The following is a 25194-nucleotide window of genomic DNA, read 5'->3' as shown; positions in this document are numbered from 1 at the left end:
CTAGTTCTACCTCGAACAGCGGAAGTACAAGGACCTTAAGGAAATAAATCAGTGGTTTCCTTTACTGGATTATCCTAGGTTAATTAAGAAATGGAACTATGTAACAATTTATACCTGTGTATCGAATCTGGAATCTTGTTTTAAATTACCTACAGTATCTTACTCTAACAGTTGTTTAGTAAATAGATGTTACAAAGACCCCAGCGGAAATGTCTTTTTGTTTGACGGTTTTGGGCTAGTCTAGGTAATATATACTTATGTTGTTATAAAAAAACAACATTGACCTCCTCAAGTAGTGACAGTTCCCCCCCCCCCCTGTACCCTGGGACACTTATCCTACTTTCCCGCCGGGCACATGACAGGAGGGGCAACTATCATCGGAATAATTTTAGCCAGCTTCATTTTTTTTCTGCTCTGGGGATATTTCTCTAACGGTTTCAAGGGGAAGCCGGTTGCTATATTCAGGGACCCAGTTGCTGTACTCAGGTGAGAGTGTGGGCGTCCAGCTCTGTTGGGGCTTGACGAAGGGGTGTCCACTTGGTCTAATTAAGAACTTAAGATAAGACAAAATAAGTTTTGTTCGGACTTTTAACCCTGGAAGGTTAACCACCCAGGATACCCCAAGAAAGTCAGTGCATCATCTAGGACTATTTGTCTTATTATATTTGCTGAGAAAACAAAGGTACATAACAGGCGTCCTCCTCGCCAAAGAGGCACAGTCCGCAGGATCCAATTTCATGATGGGTCTCGACTGGAATATGTAGCTAGATACAGGTATCCAGGCTTTGAGTTCTCATTACCTGGACTTATAGCAACAAGACTTTGTCGCCAATACAAAGAAAAGCTGAAAACACTTAGAGTTGTGGCAGGTTTTCATCCCAGGTATGGTTTACCTGGAGTTTACCTGGAGAGAGTTCCGGGGGTCAACGCCCCCGCGGCCCGGTCTGTGACCAGGCCTCCTGTAAAAATTATGTATTTTGCTTATATTAGATCATTGGTTGATTATGCCGCGCTACTAACTGCTCTTGTGTCAGACTGGAAGCTTGGAAGGCTGGAAAAACTGCAGAACGAAGCAATGAGGATCATCCTAGGATGTCCTCGTACTAGCTAAATTCTAAATATGCGGAAAGAACTTGATATCCAAGGCATCGTGTCACTGAAAGAAATGTCCTCATTTGGGTCAATATGCTCATGCAAGCACATTCAAACACTAGCACAGAAGCCCTCCAAACTTTCCTCAGCGTTGGTGAAAACCCCTCCAGATGGATCATAAAAACTGAAATTGACTTCCACATAAACCAGATACATGATCTATGTAGCAACAACAACAACAACAAGTAATGTCCACTGTGGCATGCAAAGAGTACGTAACCTTTATTCGGCGCATGTACACACCCTCATTTACATGCTATCTCCCCCAACCAGCGAACCAGGTTACTGAGAGTTGATGATGGGTCCCCGTCGTTCAACTAGTGACCAGGTTCCAGCCAATAAGAAGATGGTTTTGGCGATCGCAGAGGTTATGTGGCCCACATAACCTCTGAGAGTGGTACCCACATAATGTGGGTACCACTCTCCTGTCTGCCTTTGTCATTCCCATTCTAGAGCTGGTTGAAGCACGGTCTGCTATCTTGTGGCTTCTATTTCTGCCTTGCTTACCGTGGAGTGCACTAATAGCTATCACTGTATATAGTGTACACATTGCTGTTCTAAATTGGTGAAGGATAATATAATTCAAAACTTTTCTGCAGTGTTTATTTTGCTCCCTTTACACCCAGGATAACAGGCCATTTGGATTCCTGGGTTGTAATATCCAGGTATCATAATAGTGCTTCACAAGGACTGTTTGGAAGGAAATCCGCCGTTTAAGGCAGGAAGATATGGCACGCTCCCTCTCTTCTGCGGCATTGAGCTCTGTCCGCTCTTTCAATGTCCCCGCCCTGAGGCTCACCATCCCAATCGCTCGGTGGATGTTGCACTGACTCGCCTCCGGATTGGGCAGTCACTACTGGCAGCTCATCTGCACCTCCTTCGGATGACGGACTTCCCGTACTGCCCGTGATGTCCTTCACAGCCTGAGAGGGTGGAGCACGTCCTACTATGGTGCCACCGTTACCACTGCACGGACTCCTCCGTGCTGCCTTGCGCACATTCGGGGTGCGGTCTTTAACCCTACCTCTCCTCAATTGGGCCTGTACCTGCACATTCTTGCTGGCTTTAGGGCGCATTAAGGACATATAATACGCAGTTATTAGTCAACTTCCTTCCACTTTGGTCAAGGTTCCTTTTCCGAGTGCTGGAAAGCAGGGCTCGATATGGCGCATACTGTTGTGGCCCTATAAACCCCAACAACAACAACAACAAGAACATAACAGTGGTGGTAGACTACTGTGCCAGCCTGCGTCGGGTTGGAGGTCTCTCTCTCGTCTGTGTATTTTGACAGAGATGTTTATTTTTGACAGATTACATGGTTGTACAGAGGAATATAATAGTAGGGTGTACATGCAAAATGCCCCTTTGTATGCAGAGCATTTCAGGCAAATTTAAAGATTAACTTAAGATTAGTAAGGCAATAATACATAGTTCATATGGTCATTAAATGAGTTGTTAGTACAGTAGAATTGTATATTCTACTATGTAATGCTACATGGTATTTGGGAGTGGACGTGTCAGCAGATGGGTCTATGAAAGATGAGGTGAATCGTACAATTGATGAGGGGAAAAGGGTGAGCGGTGCACTTAGGAGTCTGTGGAGACAAAGAACTTTGTCCTTGGAGGCAAAGAGGGGAATGTATGAGAGTATAGTTTTACCAACGCTCTTATATGGGTGTGAAGCATGGGTGATGAATGTTGCAGCGAGGAGAAGGCTGGAGGCAGTGGAGATGTCATGTCTGAGGGCAATGTGTGGTGTGAATATAATGCAGAGAATTCGTAGTTTGGAAGTTAGGAGGAGGTGCGGGATTACCAAAACTGTTGTCCAGAGGGCTGAGGAAGGGTTGTTGAGGTGGTTCGGACATGTAGAGAGAATGGAGCGAAACAGAGTGACTTCAAGAGTGTATCAGTCTGTAGTGGAAGGAAGGCGGGGTAGGGGTCGGCCTAGGAAAGGTTGGAGGGAGGGGGTAAAGGAGGTTTTGTGTGCGAGGGGCTTGGACTTCCAGCAGGCATGCGTGAGCGTGTTTGATAGGAGTGAATGGAGACAAATGGTTTTTAATACTTGACGTGCTGTTGGAGTGTGAGCAAAGTAACATTTATGAAGGGGTTCAGGGAGACCAGCAGGCCGGACTTGAGTCCTGGAGATGGGAAGTACAGTGTCTGCACTCTGAAGGAGGGGTGTTAATGTTGCAGTTTAAAAACTGTAGTGTAAAGCACCCTTCTGGCAAGACAGTGATGGAGTGAATGATGGTGAAAATTTTTCTTTTTCGGGCCACCCTGCCTTGGTGGGAATCGGCCAGTGTGATGATAATAATAAAAATTCAGCATTTATTGTCTGTTATGGTTGGGTTTGGGTGAAAAAAGACAAGTTGTCATCCTCATCCTCATCGGTGACAAATTTCCACCGTTCTCTCTGGGACGCTTGTCCTCGTCTATTTTGCCCGCCGGGCACTCTACAGGAGGGGCACCTGTACATCGGCTTACTGTAGCCAGCTCCATTTTTTCCGCTCTGGGGAAAATTCTTTAACGGTCTTTGGTGGGAAGCCGGTTACTGAAGTCAGGTGGAAGTGTAGGCGTCCCTCTCTGCTGGGGCTTGGCAAGGAGGTCCGCCGGATCTAATTGGAAACTTCAAGTTTATATCTCGAAGGAACTTTTGTTCCTTTTCTTTCATCGCCCAGCCTTGGACAACAAATTTTCCTCGTACCATCGAGAAACCGGGCTCGATACGGCTTATGCTGTCAGTGACCCTGATAAACCCAACAGAAGAAGACTACTGCGCCAGCTTTCGTTGGAAGTGGACGTCTCTATCACTTGATTATCAGTGATAAATTTTCCCCGTTCTCTCTGGGACGCTTGTCCTCATCTATTTTGCCCGCCGGGCACTCTACAGGAGGGGTAGTTATTCATCGGCTTACTTTAGCCAGCTCCGATTTTTCCGCTCTGCGAATAATTCTTTAACGGTCTTTGGTTGGAAACCGGTTACTGTTCTCAGGTGGGAGTGTGGGCGTCCCTCTCTGCTGGGGCTTGGCAAGGGCGTCCACCGGACCTATCTCTGTTTACAGAGGAACTTTTGTTTCTTTTCTTTCATCGCCCAGCCTTGGGCATCAAATGTTCGTGGTAGCAGCACCAAGTGTGGCTGGACACAGCTGCTGCTGTCAGTAGCCCATATAAACCCAACAAAGATAGCAAGAACAGTGGTAGTGTTGTTAGTGTTAACTTATAATAAGACAGTCGTCTGGAGGAGAACAAACCATCAAGTAAACCACACATAACCTGTATCCTGAAGAAGATCAAAAAGACGTACAAGACAGAGTGAGAGCTGAGTGGTAGCAAGCTCCTGCAAGTTCAGTTAACAACCACTGAGGCAAAATTTTATGCGAGGAGATGCCAGAGCCATTTTCTGAGGTAGGTGCCCCTCAAGGGAGGTTCCTTGACGCTGGTGAGGGGCTCTTGTTCTAAGGAATTGGATCTGTGCTCCGGTTCCCTGAATTGAGCCTGAATACCTTCCATTCCCCCCCACACATGCGCTGTATAACCCTACGGGTTTAGCGCTCCCCATGATTATAATAATAATGAGATAGGTGTGACGGTGAAGGGGGTCTTGATCTAAGGAGCTGGAGCTATCCTTCCCTTATATTGGACCTGATTACCTCCCATTCCTCAGGCACAAGGTAACCCATTCTGGTTTACTGCTTCTCTATATAAGTGATAATTCTAATCTAAGTACATAACAATTACTTGCTCAGTAACATATGTGCTTTCAAGAACACTATACAAGTTCTGTATGTGGTGCTAGTGGCCTGGTAGTCAAGGCTCTCGCCTCACACACAAGGCTCAATCCCCGGCTGGGTGGAAACATTGGGCACGTTTCCTCACACCTGCTGTCTGTTCACCTAGAAGTAAGGAGGTATCTGGATGTTAGTTGACTGCTGTGAGTTGCATCCTGGGAAAGAAGATTGACGGACCGCAGTGGAAATACAACAAACAGTCCCTGAGGATGCATACATTATTGGGTTATCTTTCATGGCTAACCTTCCAGGTTAAAAATTCAAACAAAATCTTATTTAAAATTTTCCCTTATCTGATGCATAACCTAAATAAAAACTTATGTTAAATGTTCAGTGAAACTTTTATTGAACTATAATTTTGCTCATTAAAAATAGTTTTGTCAGCAGCAGTGTTTTAGAAAACCATTAAGTAAAGTCATTTTATGTGTGTGTGTGTGTGTGTGTGTGTGTGTGTGTGTGTGTGTGTGTGTGTGTGTGTGTGTGTGTGTGTGCGTGCGTGCGTGCGTGTGTGCATGCATGCGTGTGCGTGTGTGCACATATTTACATACTCAACTAATTCACCTGATTGTGATTGCAGGGGTCGAGTCATAGCTCCTGGCCCTGCTTCTTCACTGGTTTGTTTGGTCATTGTCATTTTTTTTTTTTTCAGGGCAAAAATCTGTTAATATTTTATATTATAAACGGTATGTGATTTGTTTCATGGGACTTTTTTTTGTGGAAATTATTTAGAAGGGGTTATGCAATGGAGACAGTTGTATTTTAAACACAGGAAAGAAGCTTTATTTTGATTAATACAGTATACAGGCATGTTTAATAAAACACTTCAACCCAACCCAATCAAGCTGAATCTAACCTAGACTAGTTGTAAAATTATTGGTTGGGTTGGGTAATATTAGGTTAGGTTATATTAAAAAAAAGTCTTCTTTTAGTCACTAAATACATATATCCATTGCACAGAGCACTTAATACCTGAGGTTTTATATATATAACAAAGCACAGCTGGAAGTAAAGTACATATTGACCATTGATTTATTTAGGTGACTCGCAAACAAATTGAATATCGAAAAATCAAAATCATCTCTGTTTCTTTAATATATCTACCATTTATCACATGATACCAAGAAACTGAGAAGGAAACCATAAAAAAAAACATCCAAAAATACGTTGCAAAGTCACTATTTTGAACCAAAAATGTGGTCAGTTTTTTCCCATCACGCACTGCATGGGGCAGGATTTTTATTATATGGTGCACACTCACCACATAGACCCATTCTCTCATATCTAGGCCAAAATTTACTGCTCACAGCTTATCTGAGTGAGCTGAGCTCATCACGTAGATTTACGGCACTGACCCAGAGCTCAAATCCTTAGTACTGTGGCACTGACCTCGAATATGTTAAGTCTTGATGTGTGCCCTTCACTTTGGGTCCTCTATGTAGATGACATCTTTGCTCTTTGGCCTCATGACTCTAGTCTCTTCCAACCATTTCTTGATGCTCTTAATAATCTTGCCTCTTCTATTAAGTTTAAAGCTGAATGGGAATCTAATTCCTTGCTTCCTTTCCTTGATGTTCATGTCCACCACTCAGATAAAGGTTTTGCCTTTTCCGTGTATCATGTAGTGCATGCATGTACATTCACTACTTTTCTTATCATGCTTCCTCTGTCAAGAAAAGTGTTCTTATCTCCCTCTTTCTCCGTGCTCTCTGCATTTGTGATCTTCAGTTCCTTGAATCAGAAATTTCCACTCTTTATAATTCATTTTCCCATCTTGGCTACCCTTCCCATTTCATAGACTCTGCCTTCTCATGTGCTGAACAGACTTTCTTCTCTCCCAAACTCTCTACTCCTGGGAACTCTCCTGTCCTCTGCCTTCCCTACATTTCCGGTCTTTCTAATCTCAACAACTCTCTCCATTCCTTAGACATCAAACTTACTTTTTGCCAGCCTAACACTCTTTGCACTAATCTTTTTCATACCACTCCTCCCTCTATAGATGCTCCTGGTGTCTACTCTATTTCTTGTTCCTCCTATCCTCTTCACTACTTTGGAGAAACTGGCCAATCTCTTTCTGACAGACTTAAGGAGCACAAAAGTAGGGTTAGGCTTGCCGACACCAACAATGCTCTTTTCTGTCATGTCAGAGATCACAGTCATCCTGTTGACTGGTCCTCTGCTAAAACTGTCTACCCGACTTCTAACTTTCACAGTCACTGTTTGGTTGAATCCTCCCTTATACACAACTTTCCTTGTATGAATCTTAGTCCTGGCTTTGTCTCTGTAGATGCCTTCCTTTCCCATTACGTACATTGTAAAATGCTCCAAACTTCAGAACACCCATGACTTAACCTGATTCTTTTTTCTCTTTCTCCCTCTTCCCCTTTTCTCTTTCCCCTTTGGGTTTTCTTTCTTCTGCCTTGGGTATTTGTCCTTTATTATTATATTTTCCCCCTCTCTGTGTTCTTGCTCCTACCCTCTGTGGTCCCCTAGCTCCTTTGCAGTGCTCCCCTTTCTTAGTATTTAACTGACTCCACAACCACTACCTCCACCACTATCTCTCTTGCTCCTATCAATGTCTGTTAGCCTATATGTACTCCCTCCTCCTCTCCTTTTTGTTAGTGTGACTTTGTAAATGGTCAAAGTTGGATCGAAACGCTGTCGTAAGCTCCTCTCTTCTCTGTGCAGGTTATTTGTGTATTGTTCCAGTCACGGTATTGTGCTTTTCTTTTGTTATTGTTATTCTGGTACATTTGTTGGCCATCTGGTTAAGTTGACCTTTTTTTATTGGCCATGCAGTGGTGGTACTGTACTCCATGAAGCAGGTTGTAATAATAATAATAATAATAATAATAATAATAATAATAATGATAATATTAATAATAGTTTTATTTCAGCTTGACACATGTTTGTACAAAGGAGTATAACAATTGGGTGTACATGCCAAAAGCCTCTTTATATGCAGAGTGTTTCAGGCAAACTAAAGACTAACTTAAGATTAATAAGGCAATAACATTGCAGTATTTTTGTACATATGGTTGTTAGGTGAGTTACAATGAATACAAGAGAATTAAATATTGTAATAGTTCATGCTATATTGCTTTAATAAGTTTGGTAGAGAAGAATTACTTCTGAAATCCCATAGTAGTCAATGTTGTGTGGTACAGTATTCCCTGCAGCAAGTTTGTGTGGTATTGTACTCCTTGAAGCAAGGATATATGGTACATTATGGAACTTCTTGAAGCAAGGTTTTATGGTATAGTGCTCCTTAAGTCAATTTGTGTGGTACAGTACACCCAGAAGCAAAGGCTGTATAATAATAATATCTTTATTTACTACAAGTACATGTACATGGTATACAGGCCTAGTTGACATCAGTGACATACTACTATATAGGAAGCCCCTTGTTATGCTCAGCATTTCGGGCAATTTAGGTCAGTGTCCCAGGATACGACCCACACCAGTCGACTAACACCCAGGTACCCATTTTACTGATGGGGAGCATAGACAACAGGTGTAAAGAAACACCCCCAATGTTTCTACTCTGGCTGGGAATCGAACCCAGACCCTTGCTATATAGTACATTACCCCCTAAAGGAAAATTGTATGGTACTGTATTCCCTTAAGGGGCTAGTAACCACACTTGTATAAATTACTAAAGATAAAAAGAAGAAAAACTTTATAAAGTGTGTTTTTCTTTTTCGAGTCACCCTGCCTCAGTGGGAGATGACTGATGTGTTGAAAAACTTCTCTAATAACATCAGTTGAGGTGATAATTCATTAATAGAAGGTCCCCTTGTGGCAGATCTTATTGCAGAGGGGCAGTGTCAGAGGAAGCATCAGAGAGAGGACCCGGGTCCTTGTAAGACCTCAAGTACCATTGTTACTATTGTAACTGCCATTATTAGTTGCCTATCAATACTACTATTTACTACTGCTGCTGCTAAGAAAAGCTTCACGTGTCACATTGGTCCTTTTTTTTTTACACATTCCAAAAAATAATCATGCACTAAATATGTCTAGTTTAAATCTTGTCTCGTGTTTGTTGTAGTTAATAGGTGACTCGTTGCTCAGGTGTACAGCTTTTTGCTTGTAAATGAAAGGACCTGACTTTGATCCCCAGGCAAGGCAGAACATGTGGGCAAGTTTCCTTACTTCTGCTACCACTACTGTATATGTATTGAAAAGTGTATTTAGAAAATTGCCAAATATTGCTCTACCTTTGTTTTGATGTCTCTCTTTCAGCACTTAGAAGCTCAAGCAAGCATTATACTACACCCTGGATCACGATATCTGCGTATAGGCCGTCCTTCAGATTCTGTTCCTCACACCATTCTCCATGCTATTGCTCGCAAGAGACGTAGTGGCATTCCTGCTTACAATGACCCATTTTTGGTTCCTCAGGCTAAATTGGTAAGTAATACATAATATACTGTGTATGTGTATAGCATTTGTTTACTTAAACCTAAATTTCTTTCTAATCACTGTATAGCAAAGCAAAAGTATTCCAGAATAATTATGGCTAAGGAATGTTCAAATTACTGATCATTCTGCACTACTGATCATTATGACCTAACTAATTCATTACGGCATCAGAGGACATTCCCTTGATTACCTAAAATCTTATTTTAACCCTTTGAGGGAATCTTTTTCCCAATGGTAATAACACCAAAAGTATAAAATTTGATGGAAAACTCATGAAATTATGCTCTCACAAAGTTAACGATATCGGCGATATTTACGCATCGGTGATTTTGCCCACTTTGAGCCCTATTTTCGGCCAATTTCATTGTACCAGTCTACTAAAATCATAGCTATTTTGCTAGAACTCCGTTTGTTCTATCGATTGAGTATGAGAAACTGCCTATTTACCAATTTCAACTACCCAGTAAACGGATCAGAAATTGGCAATTTGGCCAATTTCAACCAAATTTTGAAAGATGCCAATTTCAAAATAGTGTTCAGAATAAACAAGACAGACATTCCTGGCACTAAAATAGCATTTTCTCTGTTCATTAGTCACGTGTCCAGGCCATTCTTATATTACTCTTGCTTTCCATTTTGAATTTTTATTAACACACACACAAAAAAAAAAATAAGATTTACTGTTAGGCAGACTCCTGCTTTATTGTCAAAATGGTATAAATAATATCAGCGCACTTGTGAAAGAATATTAGACTCGCCAGTTGACGTGTATTGGATGCATGGAGTGATTTGTTTACTCTTGAACATCAGCAAAAATCAAACATTTCCACTACTTTGAGCTCAATTTCAAGGTGCTTTTCATCATGAAACCAATCAAAATCATCTCTATTTCTGTAATATCTCTTCCATTCTATCAAATGAGACCATGAAAACGAGAGTACAACCATAAATACCACATGAAAATGCACTGCAAAGTCGCTATTTTAAACCAAAAACATAGTTGGAGTTTTTTTTCTCATGCACTGCATGCTGCAGGATTTTTTTTATACTGCACGCACTGCCCACGCAGACGTATTCTTTCATATGTAGGCCTACCAGATTTGAAGGGGCTAGAATTTTGGCGTATAAATATGGGACCAACACTGGCTATCAAATCGTACATATGTGGGACTGACCCCGAAAGGGTTAATGATAGACACCAGTACGGCAAAAATCAAACATTTCCGTTAATTTGAGCTCAATTTCAAGGTACTTTTCATCGTTAAACCAATCAAAATCATCTCTATTTCTGTAATATATCTTCCATTCTATTAAAATGAGACCATGAAAATGAGAATACAACCATAAATACCACATGAAAACACACTGCAAAGTTGCTGTTTTAAACCAAAAACATGGCTGGAGTTTTTTTTTCTCATGCACTGTGTGCTGCAGGATTTTTTTATACTGTGCACACTGACCACGCAGACGTATTCTTTCATATGTAGGCCTATCAGCTTTCTTCCACCTGATTTGAAGGCGCTAGAATTTTGGCGTATAAATATGGGACCGACACTGGCTGTCAAGCCGTACATATACGGGACTGACCTTGAAAGGGTTAACAGTAGACACCAGTACGTATACACAAATGGGGTCAACTCCACTATCAAGCCTGTAGCTGTTGGAGTGCCCCAGGGTAGCATCTTAGGCCCATTCCTCTTTCTCATCTACATCAATGATCTCCCCAATTCATCTCAACTCCTTAAACCAGTTCTATTCCCAGAAGACACTACTTACATCTATTCCCACTCAAACCCAGCTATACTTAGAGGTACTGTAAACAATGAGCTGCTAAAAATATATTTTTGGATGATTACCAACAAACTCACTCTCAACATAGACAAAACATACTTCATGAATATACAGTAGGGCCCCACTTTACGGCGTTCTGTTAATATAGCGATTCAGATTATGACCAAAACTCTATACGGCTCCCTGTCTTTCTAATACGGTGTGTGCTACCTGGTTTGTTTGCATTCTCCATGAACACTGCGTCTTTCCATTATGTTTGGAAACTTTCCAAAATTTCAAGTGTTTTTAAGTTATTCATATTTTATATGTACTCTGATGATTGTACAGTGGAACCTAGGTTTTTGTATGCCCTGGTTTTCGTAGGATTCGGTTTTCGACGACTTTTATTTGTCGAAATTTTGTCCCAGTTTTCGTACATCCACTCGGTTTTCATAGAGTTGACAATGGTCTGCCATACCAAACGCGTCTGCCTAAGAGAGTTCTTGAGGAATCACTTCAATATCATACTCAGTTGGATTAGCCTTATAGAAAAGGCTTGGCAGGGAGTGACTTCCAGGATGATGAACTCTGCTTGGAGAAAATTGTGGCCAGAATGTGTCCTCGAGAAGGATTTTGAAGGGTTTGAGGCCGACCCTGATGACCCTACGCCTATTGTGGAATCCTTTGTGTCTTTGGGGAAATCCATGGGGTTGGATGTGAGTGGCCAGGATGTAGAAGAGTTGGTGGATAACCACAGGGAAGAGCTAACCACTGAAGAGCTGCAAGACCTTCAATTGGAACAGCAACAGACCACAGCTGAGGAAATTGCTTCAGAGGAGGAGGAAGAGAGAGGGGAGAATGTGTCTTCTTCAGTGATGAAGGACATGTGTGCAAAGTGGAATGAGTTGCAAAGTTTTGTGGAGAAATATCACCCTAACAAAGCTGTTGCAAGCCGTGTCTGCAACCTGTTCAATGACAATGCCTTGTCCCATTTTAGGCAAATCTTAAAGAGATGCCAGCAACAGACCTCTCTGAACAGTTTTTTTTTTTTTGACAGGGGTCCAGTGACCCTCAAGCTGGTCCTTGTGCCAGTAAAAGACAAAGAAGGGAAGTAACCCTGGATAGGACCTTGTTACCTGAAGTCCTCATGGAGGGGGATTCCCCTTCCAAACAATAACCTCTCCTCCTCCCTCTCCCCTCCTCTCCATCTTCCATACGCCAACAAGAGTCTTCAGTAAAGGTAAAAATGATGTTAAATGTTTATTTATCCATTTCATTAGTCCTTTATATTTATTTTTCATTGTTTTCCATATGTTAAACTACAGTGGACCCCTGGTTTACGATATTATTTCATTCCAGAAGTATGTTCAGGTGCCAGTACTGACCAAATTTGTTCCCATAAGGAATATTGTGAATTAGATTAGTCCATTTCAGACCCCCAAACATACACATACAAATGCACTTACATAAATACACTTACATAATTGGTCGCATTGGGAGCTGATCGTAAACCGGGGGTCCACTGTATAGTTATTCTTTATAAAATGTATTTTTTGTTAATATTTTTGGGTGTTTGGAAAGGATTAATTGGATTTACATTATTTCTTGTGGGAACTATTGCTTCACTTTTCGTACAATTTGGTTTTCATCAGACTTTCTGGAACGAATTACAGTGGACCCTTGGGTAATGGTATCATCGGCTAACGCCAAAATTGGATAGTGCCACATTTTTGTGTCAGAATATTGGCTTGGCTAACACCCAAGAACTCGGTTAAGGACATTCATCCTGAACGTGTCTGTGCGGCCTGAGCCCATGTACAGCCAGTGTGCCATTATTTACAAACCAGTGAGGACGATTCCACGTGTGCATGCGATATGTTTTGTATTATTCCACTGTTTTTAGTGCTTGTAACTGCTGAATAAGCCACCATGGGCCCAAAGAAAGCTTCTAGTGCCAACCCTGTGTTAAAGAAGGAAAGAAACACAATAGAAGTCAACAAAAAACTCGTAGCAGAGGGCAAAGGAGTAGAGGGGAGAATGTGCCCTCTGCAGTGATTCAGTGATTCTACGATATATATGATACTGAAGCAGCAGGTATCGATAAAGGCTATAGAGCTAGCCAGCGATAAAGTGTAGCAAGTAAGTTAAGCAAGTAAGGGATAGAAAAACGACACAAAAGTAACTCTCCAATGTTGTTGGATGTGTATAGGGCCAATGAACATATGCGCCCTGCTATCTTCCACCACCCTAAACCTCTGTCAGCATCTCCTCCATCAAAATAACTAATTAAACTAACATTTCCTCCAAAGTAAGTGTAAATATAAAAGTATAAGTATAAATGTAAATGTAAGTGTAAATATAAAAGGACCCCAATGGAAATAAGTCACTCTTACTTTTTTGGGGTTATCCTAGGTACTTTACACATACATGTACAGTGGACCATCAGGTAACAGTGTCATCGGCTGACACCAAAATTGGATAGTGGCACGTTTTTGTGTCAAAATGTTGGCTCGGTTAACGCCCAAGAACTCGGTTAAGGACATTCATCCCGAGCGTGTTCGCGCAGCCTGAGCCCATGTAAAGCCAGTGTGCCATTGTTTACAAGCCAGGGAGGATGATTCCATGCGTACATGTGATATATTTTGTATTATTCCATTGTTTTTAGTGCTTGTAACTGCTAAATAAGCCACCCTGGGTCCAAAGAAAGCAAAGTACCAAAGAGGAGGAGGAAGAGAGAGGAGAGAATGTGCCTTTTGCAGTGATTCAGTGATTCTACCATATGTACAATACTAAAGCAGCAGGTATCGATAAAGGCTATAGTGCCAGCCAGCGATGAAGTGTAAAATTAACAGTGTAGCAAGTAAGTTAAGCGAGTAAGCGATAGAAAAACGACATGAAAGTAACTCTCCAATGTTGTTGGATGTGTATTGGGCCAATGAACATACGCCGGCCTGCTACGCATCTTCCACCACCCTAAACCTCTGCCAGCATCTCCTCCATCAAACTATTTAAACTAACATCTCCAAGGTAAGTTTAAATATAAAAGGGTAAGTATAAAAGTAAATGTAAGTGTAAATATAAAAGTAAATGTAAGTGTAAATATAAAAGAACTCCAGTGGAAATAGGTAAGTCACTCTGACTTTTTTGGGTTATCCTAGGTACTTTACACATGCTGCTATGTATGATAATCTATGTACGTAACTGTATTTGTGCATACCTGAATAAACTTACTTATTTATAAATTAAAATGTAAATATTTCTTATAAATTACTACATATATTAAGTATGAATAGTGGTGGTATAGTGGCGGTGGGTTCTGCCTCCACCACCACTATGTACGACTTCTCTCAGTGGCCCTTATAAACCCAACACCACCACCACCAACACTTACTCCTCACATACATTATGACATATTTTATTCATTCTAGAGTATATATCATGTTTCTATGTTGTTAATATTGTTTGTCATATTAGATGAATTGTGATAGATAAATAAGCCGTAGAGGTGATAATAGCATCATATTGAAGCATAATAACTGGCGTCCCTCTTGCCTCTCTTGCTTTCTACCTGTCTTCCATACACCAACAAGAGTCTATAAAGGTAAAGGTGATGTTAAATTTTTATTTATCCATTTTATTAGTGCTTTATATTTATTTGTCATTGTTTTCTGTATGTATATATATAGATATTTAATCTTTAAAACAAACATTTTTTGTTAATACTTTTGGGTGTCTGAAACAGATTAATTAGATTTCCATTATTTCTTACGGGGAAAATTAATTCAGCTAATGCCAAAATCAGCTAAAGGCAAGCTCTCTGGAACGGATTAATGCCGTTACCCGAGGGTCCACTGTAATCACGAAAATAGAGGTTCCACTGCACTTATGTGTACCTATACCTAAGTGAACTTACACACTGTGCTAGTGTGCAGGTACAGATTATCCCCTTGACTGTCACAACCCCAAATCCTGAGGTGTCTCCTGGTGTTGCAAAATTTAAAAAAAAAATTATTTTTTCTTATGAAATGATAGAGAAACTTTTTCCGATTGTAATGACACCAAAAAAAACGAAATTTGATGGAAAACTGATGGAATTATGCTCTCGCGAAGTTAGCGGTCTCAGTGATATTTACAAATCGGCGATTTCTCCCACTTTAAGCCCTATTTTCAGCTAATTCCATTGTTCCAATCGACCAAACTCATAGCTATTTCTTTAGAACTCCATTTTTTCTATCGATTGAGTACAAGAAACTGCCCATTTACCGATTTCAACTACCCAATAACGTGGTCAGAAATTTGCACTTTGGCCAATTTCACGAAAATTAAAAAATATGACAATTTCAAAATAAGGTCCAGAATGAACAATGCAGACATTCCTGGCTCTAAAATAGCATTTTCTTTGTTCATCAGTCACATCTCCAGGCCCCTCTGATATTGCTCTTGCTTTCTATTTTGAATTTTTATTCAAACAAAATATAGAAGATTTACTGTTATGCAGACTACTGCAATACTGTAATAATTGTACAGATAATGTCAACCCATTCATGACTGCATATTAGAATGGCTAGTTGGACATTTATTGGACAATGACATCATTTGTTTACTTTTGAACATCAGCAAAAATCAAACATTTCCCCTACTTTGAGCCCCATTTCCAGGTTCTTTTCATAGTAAAACCAATCAAAATCATCGCTATTTCTATAATATGTTTTCCATTCTATTAAATGAGACCAAGAAAACGAGAATACAACCATAAATACTATACCAAAATAGACCACAAAGTCGGCATTTTAATTAAAGCGGTCGGAGTTTTTTTTCTCGTTGTGCACTGCTTGCTCCAGGATTTTTTTATATGGTTCACACTGACCACACAGACCCATTCTCTCACATGTGGGCCTACCAGCTTTCTCCTGCTTGATTTGAAGCCGTTAGAATTTATGAGTATATATACGTCAAACATGGTACCACGTAAGACGTATATATATATACGACCGAAACAGTCAAAGGGTTAAAATCACTAAGAGTGTCTTAATAGTCTTGAAGATGCCATATTAATAATGATGATAATAACAACACACAATAATTATCGCTCTAAGGTGCATTAAATGTCATATAAAATGTTAATATAGACATTTCGCTTAATCCTTCTGTGATATTTTTTTCAAAATTATATAATAAACATGCTATGTTACATATCAACATAATAAATGCACCCATTGTAGTATAAACTAACATAAATATGAGATGTTTTTCTAGTCGGCTTGCCAGAGTGAACTAAAACGATACGTGTTCGGCAGGTTTGTTTACATAAGTCGTGCCTGTCCTCTTTCATGTACTCATTCTCTCTCTTGTTTATTTGTTTAATCTCATTTACTCACCTCTCACCCTACATTAAAACTACAGATATTTTATGGTAAGTAATGAGTGCACTGTATATGCATTTTATTGCTCTAGGGTGCTTTAACCCTTTGACTGTTTTGGTCATATATATACGTCTTACGAGCCACCGTGTTTGACATATATATACTCATAAATTCTAGCGGCTTCAAATCAAGCAGGAGAAAGCTGGTAGGCCCACATGTGACAAAATGGGTCTGTGTGGTCAGTGTGCACCATATAAAAAAATCCTGTAGCATGCAGTGCATAATGAGAAAAAAAACTGACCTTTTTTTTTTTTAACCAAAATGCCGAAATTGTGGTCTATTTTCGTATAGTATTTGTGGCTGTATTCTTGTTTTCTTGGTCTCCTTTGATAGAGTGGAAAATATATTATAGAAATAATGGTGATTTGATTGGTTTTACTATGAAAAGAACCTTGAAAAGGAGTTCAAAGTAGGGGAAATGTTTGATTTTTGCTGATGTTCAAAAGTAAACAAATGATGTCATTTTCCAATAAATGTCCAAGTAGCCATTCTAATATGCAGTCATGAATGGGTTGACATTATTTATACAATTATTACAATATTGCAGTAGTCTGCATAACAGTAAATCTTCTATTTTTTGTTTGAATAAAAATTCAAAATAGAAAGCAAGAGTAATATTAGAGGGGCCTGGAGACGTGACTGATAACAAAGAAAATGTTACTTTAGAGCCAGGAATGTTTGCATTATTCATTCTGGACCCTATTTTGAAATTGTCATATTTTAAAATTTTTGTGGAATTGGCCAAATTGCAAATTTCTGACCACGTTATTGGGTATTTGAAATCGGCAAATGGGCAGTTTCTTGTACTCAATCGGTAGAAAAATGGAGTTCTAAACAAATAGCTATGAGTTCGGTCAACTGGAACAATGAAATTAGCTGAAAATAGGGCTCAAAGTGGGCGAAATCGCTGATTCGTACATATCACCAAGGTTGCTAACTTTGTGAGAACGTAATTCCGTCAGTTTTCCATCAAATTTCGTTCTTTTGGTGTCATTACAATCGGGAAAAGATTCTCTATCATTTCATAAAAAATAATTTTCTTTTATAGAAAATTTTGCAACACCAGGAGACTTCAGGATTTGGGGTTGCGACAGTCAAGGGGTTAAATGCCTAGTATATAATGTGTGGGTTGGGTGGCTAGATGGGGTTACAATACACAGTACCTACCACTATTCGATACCTACCTACCCTACTATTCACCTTGCACCCTATATTAACCCCTTGAGGGTCCGTGCTGTAGATCTACGGCTTTACATTGGGAGTCCAAACCGTAGATCTACGTCATGAGCTCAGCTCACTCTGATAAGCTGTGAGCGGTAAATTTTGGCCTTGATATGAGAAAATACATCTATGTGGTATGTGTGTACCACATAAAACAAATCGTGCAGCACATAGTGCATAATGAGAGGGAAAAAAACTGAGACCGTAATTTTCGATTAAAACAGCGACTTTGCAGTGTTTTTTCGTATGTTTTTTATAGTTGTATTTGTGATTTCTTGATCTCATTTGATAGAATGGAAGATATATTACAGAAATACAGATGATTTTGATTGGTTTTAGTACTGGAAATGGCTTGAAACTGAGCTCAAAATAGCAGAAATGTTAAATTTTTGCCGATGTTCAAGAGTAAACAAATGATCTCTCACGTCTAATACATGCCCGCTGGTGGGTCTAATATACGTTCACAAATGTGCTAATGTTATTTATACAATTATTACAATATTGCATAACAGTAAGTCTTCTATTTTTTGGTTTGAATAAAAATTCATTATGTGAATAAAAAATCAAAATGGAATTCATTAGTAAAGCCTGAAAACATAATGATGAACAGAGGAAATGTTAGTTTAGTGCCAGGAATGCCAGCATTGTTTATTCTGGACCCTATTTTGAAATTGGAGTATTTTGAAACTTGCATTAAATTGGCCAAATTACCAATTTCCCATCACTTTATTTTGTAGTTGAAACAGTTGACTTGGCGAATTCTTGTGCTCAATCGATAGAATAGAAGTAATACTAGTGAAATAGCTAAGAATTTGGTCGACTGGAATAATGTAATTGGCCTAAAATGGGAGTCAAAATCCGCAAAATCGCTGATGTGTAAATATCGCTGACACATGAAAATTCGCTAGAGCATAATTTCGTCAATTTTCCATCAAATTTCGTACTTTTTGTTTTATTACCTCCAGAAAAAGATTCTCAACCATTTCATAAGAAAAAATAAAATTATTTTTTGAAAATTCTTTGACACAGGTGCACCCTTTGAAATTTGGCCTCTGGACCCTGAAAGGGTTAAGACCATTAAAACTACAAATATTTTAAGGTAAGTAATGAATGTACACTATATGCATTTTATCTCTCTAGGGCTCTTTAACCCTTAAACGGTCCAAACGTATATATACGTTCACTCGCGTAGCGCCCCAAATTTTTTGAGGAAAAAAAAATCTTTTCTTTTAAAAGGAAGAAAGAGCATATGGTACCCAGGCATCCCCAATTATTTTAATATGGAACACAGTGAGTGCACACACCCATTCTCTCATGTCTAGGTGACTCAGGCTTATTGTGGCAATGTGAATGAATGACAAAGAAAACGTATATATACGTTTGGGGCGCTACGCATGTGAACGTATATATACGTTTGGACCGTTTAAGGGTTAAGCATTGAAGTATATTACATGTGGGTAGGTTGGGGTGGGATGGCCTGGCTGGCTACCGTACCTACCACACCTAACTTCTTACAATAAACACTACTCACTTCTCACCCTACATTAAGACTACAAATATTTTAAGGTAAGTAATGAGTGTACTATGTGTGTATTTTACTTTTTATTGTCTTTTAATATTAATGTTGTTTTTTAATGCCTTGTTCTATTGCTAACTTAATATATGTTAGTGTAAACTTATCATCTGCCATTTATAAGTGGAAACAAATGGCATTCTGATTGCCGGTGATGTCCACTTTCCGGCAGTAGCTTGGAACCTAACTTGCCGTATAAGTGGGGCTCTACTGTACAGTACTGTACAGTAGTAGCTCTGTGGAATGATAAAATGACTTGGAGGAGAGGCAAAAATGGGGTAATACACAAATAACCCGCACATAAAAGAGAGAAGCTTATGACGACGTTTCGGTCCGACTTGGACCATTGACAAAGTCACACTAACCAGAAGTGGAGCAGGACGGCTATATATAGGCAGGAAGAGGTGGTCGTAGTAGTAGTAGTAGTAGTAGTACAAGAATGGTATATAATACCGGCAAGATGAAATTAAGACACATGCGCAACACCCGGGCATCCCTATCGTAGATGTTCCTATTGACTGGTCTTCTGTTAAAACTGTGTTCCCTACTTCCAACTCGAACAGTCGCCGTCTAGTTGAATCCTCTCTAATACACAACTTTCCTTGTATGAATCTTAGCCCTGGCTTCGTCTCTGTAGATGCCTTCCTCTCCCACTACATTGTAAAATGCTCCAAACTTCAGAACACCCGTGACTTAACCTGACTCCTCATTTTTTCTTTTTCTTTTTTTTCTTCTCCCTCTTCCCCTTTCCTCTTTCCTTTTCTCCTCTGGGTTGTCTTTCTCTCTTCTATCTCGTGTTTCTGTTCCTTCTTCGTTTATTTCACCACTTCCCCTTTCATGCACCTCTGTGCGCTTGCTCTCCCTCAGTGGGCACCTAGCTCTCTTGCAGTGCTCCCCTTCCTTTGTATTTGACTGGCTCGTCCTCCTTATTTCCCACTTCTACCACCACCACTACTACTACCTCTTCTACTACTACTACTACAACTACTGATGAAATTAAGACACATGTGCGGTGTCTGGTTGTCTTTGTTGTGGACGTTTCACCATTCAGTGGCTGGCTGGATGGCGAAACATCTACAATAGGGATGCCCGGGTGTTGCGCATGTGTCTTAATTTCATCTTGCCGGTATTATATACCATTCTTGTACTACTACTACCACCACCACCTCTTCCTGCCTATATATAGCCGTCCTGCTCCACTTCTGGTTAGTGTGACTTTGTCAATGGTCCAAATCGGACCGAAACATCGTCGTAAGCTTCTCTCTTTTATGTGCGGGTTATTTGTGTATCGTTCCAGTCACGGTATTGTGTCTTTTTTTGTTAAAAATGGGGTAAATTCAATAATAGAAGTTACCCAAGCTTCAGTAATTGTACTAACTCAGGTTTTATTTATTTTATTATCACACTGGCCGATTCCCACCAAGGCAGGGTGGCCCGAAAAAGAAAAACTTTCACCATCATTCACTCCATCACTGTCTTGCCAGAAGGGTGCTTTACACTACAGTTTTTAAACTGCAACATTAACACCCCTCCTTCAGAGTGCAGGCACTGTACTTCCCATCTCCAGGACTCAAGTCCGGCCTGCCGGTTTCCCTGAACCCCTTCATAAATGTTACCTTGCTTGACTTAAGAAATCGTAATGACACGATTGCAAATAAACCATACCCCCGGCCGGGATTGAACCCGCGGTCATAGAGTCTCAAAACTCCAGCCCGTCGCGCTAGCCACTAGACCAGCTAGCCACAATAAGATTCATCCAACTAGGTATATTTCTACACCATAGGAAAGTTAGCACAGGCACCTCTGTGACCACAAATGCAAGTTTTTACAGACGAATCTCCAGCTAGCGTGGCCGTGACGAACTCTAGCTCAAGTCCCTTCACTGCCGTCAACATGACTTAAGAAATCGTAATGACACGATTGCAAATAAACCATACCCCCGGCCGGGATTGAACCCGCGGTCATAGAGTCTCAAAACTCCAGCCCGTCGCGCTAGCCACTAGACCAGCTAGCCACAATAAGATTCATCCAACTAGGTATATTTCTACACCATAGGAAAGTTAGCACAGGCACCTCTGTGACCCTGTTTCTCTCCATTCTCTCTACATGTCCGAACCACCTCAACAACCCTTCCTCAGCCCTCTGGACAACAGTTTTGGTAATCCCGCACCTCCTTCCAAACTACGAATTCTCTGCATTATATTCACACCACACATTGCCCTCAGGCATGACATCTCCACTGCCTCCAGCCTTCTCCTCGCTGCAACATTCATCACCCATGCTTCACACCCATATAAGAGCATTGGTAAAACTATACTCTCATACATTCCCCTCTTTGCCTCCAAGGACAAAGTTCTTTGTCTCCACAGACTCTAAAGTGCACCACTCACCCTTTTCCCCTCATCAATTCTATGATTCACCTCATCTTTCATAGACCCATCTGCTGACACGCCCACTCCCAAATATCTGAGTACATTCACCTCCTCCATACTCTCTCCCTCCAATCTGATATCCAATCTTTCATCACCTAATCTTTTTGTTATCCTCATAACCTTACTCTTTCCTGTATTCACTTTTAATTTTCTTCTTTTGCACACCCTACCAAATTCATCCACCAATCTCTGCAACTTCTCTTCAGAATCTCCCAAGAGCACAGTGTCATCAGCAAAGAGCAACTGTGACAACTTCCACTTTATGTGTGATTCTTTATCTTTTAACTCCACGCCTCTTGCCAAGACCCTCGCATTTACTTCTCTTACAACCCCATCTATAAATATATTAAACAACCACGGTGACATCACACATCCTTGTCTAAGGCCTACTTTTACTGGGAAATAATTTCCCTCTTTCCTACATACTCTAACTTGAGCCTCACTATCCTCGTAAAAACTCTTCACTGCTTTCAGTAACCTACCTCCTACACCATACACCTGCAACATCTGCCACATTGCCCCCCTATCCACCCTGTCATATGCCTTTTCCAAATCCATAAATGCCACAAAGACCTCTTTAGCCTTATCTAAATACTGTTCACTTATATGTTTCACTGTAAACACCTGGTCCACACACCCCCTACCTTTCCTAAAGCCTCCTTGTTCATCTGCTATCCTATTCTCCGTCTTACTCTTAATTCTTTCAATAATAACTCTACCATACACTTTGCCAGGTATACTCAACAGACTTATCCCCCTATAATTTTTGCACTCTCTTTTATCACCTTTGCCTTTATACAAAGGAACTATGCATGCTCTCTGCCAATCCCTAGGTACCTTACCCTCTTCCATACATTTATTAAATAATTGCACCAACCACTCCAAAACTATATCCCCACCTGCTTTTAACATTTCTATCTTTATCCCATCAATCCCGGCTGCCTTACCCCCTTTCATTTTACCTACTGCCTCACGAACTTCCCCCACACTCACAACTGGCTCTTTCTCACTCCTACAAGATGTTTTTCCTCCTTGCCCTATTCACGAAATCACAGTTTCCCTATCTTCATCAACATTTAACAATTCCTCAAAATATTCCCTCCATCTTCCCAATACCTCTAACTCTCCATTTAATAACTCTCCTCTCCTATTTTTAACTGATAAATCCATTTGTTCACTGTAAACACCTGGTCCACACACCCCCTACCTTTCCTAAAGCCTCCTTGTTCATCTGCTATCCTATTCTCCGTCTTACTCTTAATTCTTTCAATTATAACTCTACCATACACTTTACCAGGTACACTCAACAGACTTATCCCCCTATAATTTTTGCACTCTCTTTTATCCCCTTTGCCTTTATACAAAGGAACTATGCATGCTCTCTGCCAATCCCTAGGTACCTTACCCTCTTCCATACATTTATTAAATAATTGCACCAACCACTCCAAAACTATATCCCCACCTGCTTTTAACATTTCTATCTTTATCCCATCAATCCCGGCTGCCTTACCCCCTTTCATTTTACCTACTGCCTCACGAACTTCCCCCACACTCACAACTGGCTCTTCCTCACTCCTACAAGATGTTATTCCTCCTTGCCCTATACACGAAATCACAGCTTCCCTATCTTCATCAACATTTAACAATTCCTCAAAATATTCCTTCCATCTTCCCAATACCTCTAACTCTCCATTTAATAACTCTCCTCTCCTATTTTTAACTGACAAATCCATTTGTTCTCTAGGCTTTCTTAACTTGTTAATCTCACTCCAAAACTTTTTCTTATTTTCAACAAAATTTGTTGATAACATCTCACCCACTCTCTCATTTGCTCTCTTTTTACATTGCTTCACCACTCTCTTAACTTCTCTCTTTTTCTCCATATACTCTTCCCTCCTTGCATCACTTCTACTTTGTAAAAACTTCTCATATGCTAACTTTTTCTCCCTTACTACTCTCTTTACATCATCATTCCACCAATCGCTCCTCTTCCCTCCTGCACCCACTTTCCTGTAACCACAAACTTCTGCTGAACACTCTAACACTACATTTTTAAACCTACCCCATACCTCTTCGACCCCATTGCCTATGCTCTCATTAGCCCATCTATCCTCCAATAGCTGTTTATATCTTACCCTAACTGCCTCCTCTTTTAGTTTATAAACCTTTACCTCTCTCTTCCCTGATGCTTCTATTCTCCTTGTATCCCATCTACCTTTTACTCTCAGTGTAGCTACAACTAGAAAGTGATCTGATATATCTGTGGCCCCTCTATAAACATGTACCAGGTGTTTACAGTGAAACATATAAGTGAACAGTATTTAGATAAGGCTAAAGAGGTCTTTGTGGCATTTATGGATTTGGAAAAGGCGTATGACAGGGTGGATAGGGGGGCAATGTGGCAGATGTTGCAAGTGTATGGTGTAGGAGGTAGGTTACTGAAAGCAGTGAAGAGTTTTTACGAGGATAGCGAGGCTCAAGTTAGAGTATGTAGGAAAGAGGGAAATTTTTTCCCAGTAAAAGTAGGCCTTAGACAAGGATGTGTGATGTCACCGTGGTTGTTTAATATATTTATAGATGGGGTTGTAAGAGAAGTAAATGCGAGGGTCTTGGCAAGAGGCGTGGAGTTAAAAGATAAAGAATCACACACAAAGTGGGAGTTGTCACAGCTGCTCTTTGCTGATGATACTGTGCTCTTGGGAGATTCTGAAGAGAAGTTGCAGAGATTGGTGGATGAATTTGGTAGGGTGTGCAAAAGAAGAAAATTAAAGGTGAATACAGGAAAGAGTAAGGTTATGAGGATAACAAAAAGATTAGGTGATGAAAGATTGAATATCAGATTGGAGGGAGAGAGTATGGAGGAGGTGAACGTATTCAGATATTTGGGAGTGGACGTGTCAGCGGATGGGTCTATGAAAGATGAGGTGAATCATAGAATTGATGAGGGAAAAAGAGTGAGTGGTGCACTTAGGAGTCTGTGGAGACAAAGAACTTTGTCCTTGGAGGCAAAGAGGGGAATGTATGAGAGTATAGTTTTACCAACGCTCTTATATGGGTGTGAAGCGTGGGTGATGAATGTTGCAGCGAGGAGAAGGCTGGAGGCAGTGGAGATGTCATGTCTGAGGGCAATGTGTGGTGTGAATATAATGCAGAGAATTCGTAGTTTGGAAGTTAGGAGGAGGTGCGGGATTACCAAAACTGTTGTCCAGAGGGCTGAGGAAGGGTTGTTGAGGTGGTTCGGACATGTAGAGAGAATGGAGCGAAACAGAATGACTTCAAGAGTGTATCAGTCTGTAGTGGAAGGAAGGCGGGGTAGGGGTCGGCCTAGGAAGGGTTGGAGGGAGGGGGTAAAGGAGGTTTTGTGTGCGAGGGGCTTGGACTTCCAGCAGGCATGCGTGAGCGTGTTTGATAGG

General features: G+C 40.5%; 1 protein-coding gene across 2 annotated transcripts in view; it reads left to right on the top strand.

The window, feature by feature from the left end:
- Nucleotides 1–3910: 3910 nt before the first annotated feature.
- The window catches only part of Arp8 (Actin-related protein 8), a 311465-nt gene continuing 290181 nt past the window's right edge, over nt 3911–25194 (top strand). The window contains exons 1-2 of one of the 2 annotated variants that reach the window (XM_070082386.1): nt 3911–4557; nt 9183–9350. In XM_070082386.1, the coding sequence (XP_069938487.1) occupies nt 4537–4557; nt 9183–9350 (189 nt within the window). In that variant the 5' untranslated portion in view covers nt 3911–4536. The remainder of the gene's footprint in view (nt 4558–9182; nt 9351–25194) is intronic. The other variant, XM_070082385.1, reaches the window with a different exon arrangement.

This window comes from Cherax quadricarinatus, chromosome 7, assembly GCF_038502225.1.
Source record: "Cherax quadricarinatus isolate ZL_2023a chromosome 7, ASM3850222v1, whole genome shotgun sequence".
NCBI classification, from domain to species: domain Eukaryota; kingdom Metazoa; phylum Arthropoda; class Malacostraca; order Decapoda; family Parastacidae; genus Cherax; species Cherax quadricarinatus.
The sequence above is the reverse complement of the archived record's forward strand: the minus strand, read 5'-3'. Positions and strand labels throughout refer to the sequence as shown.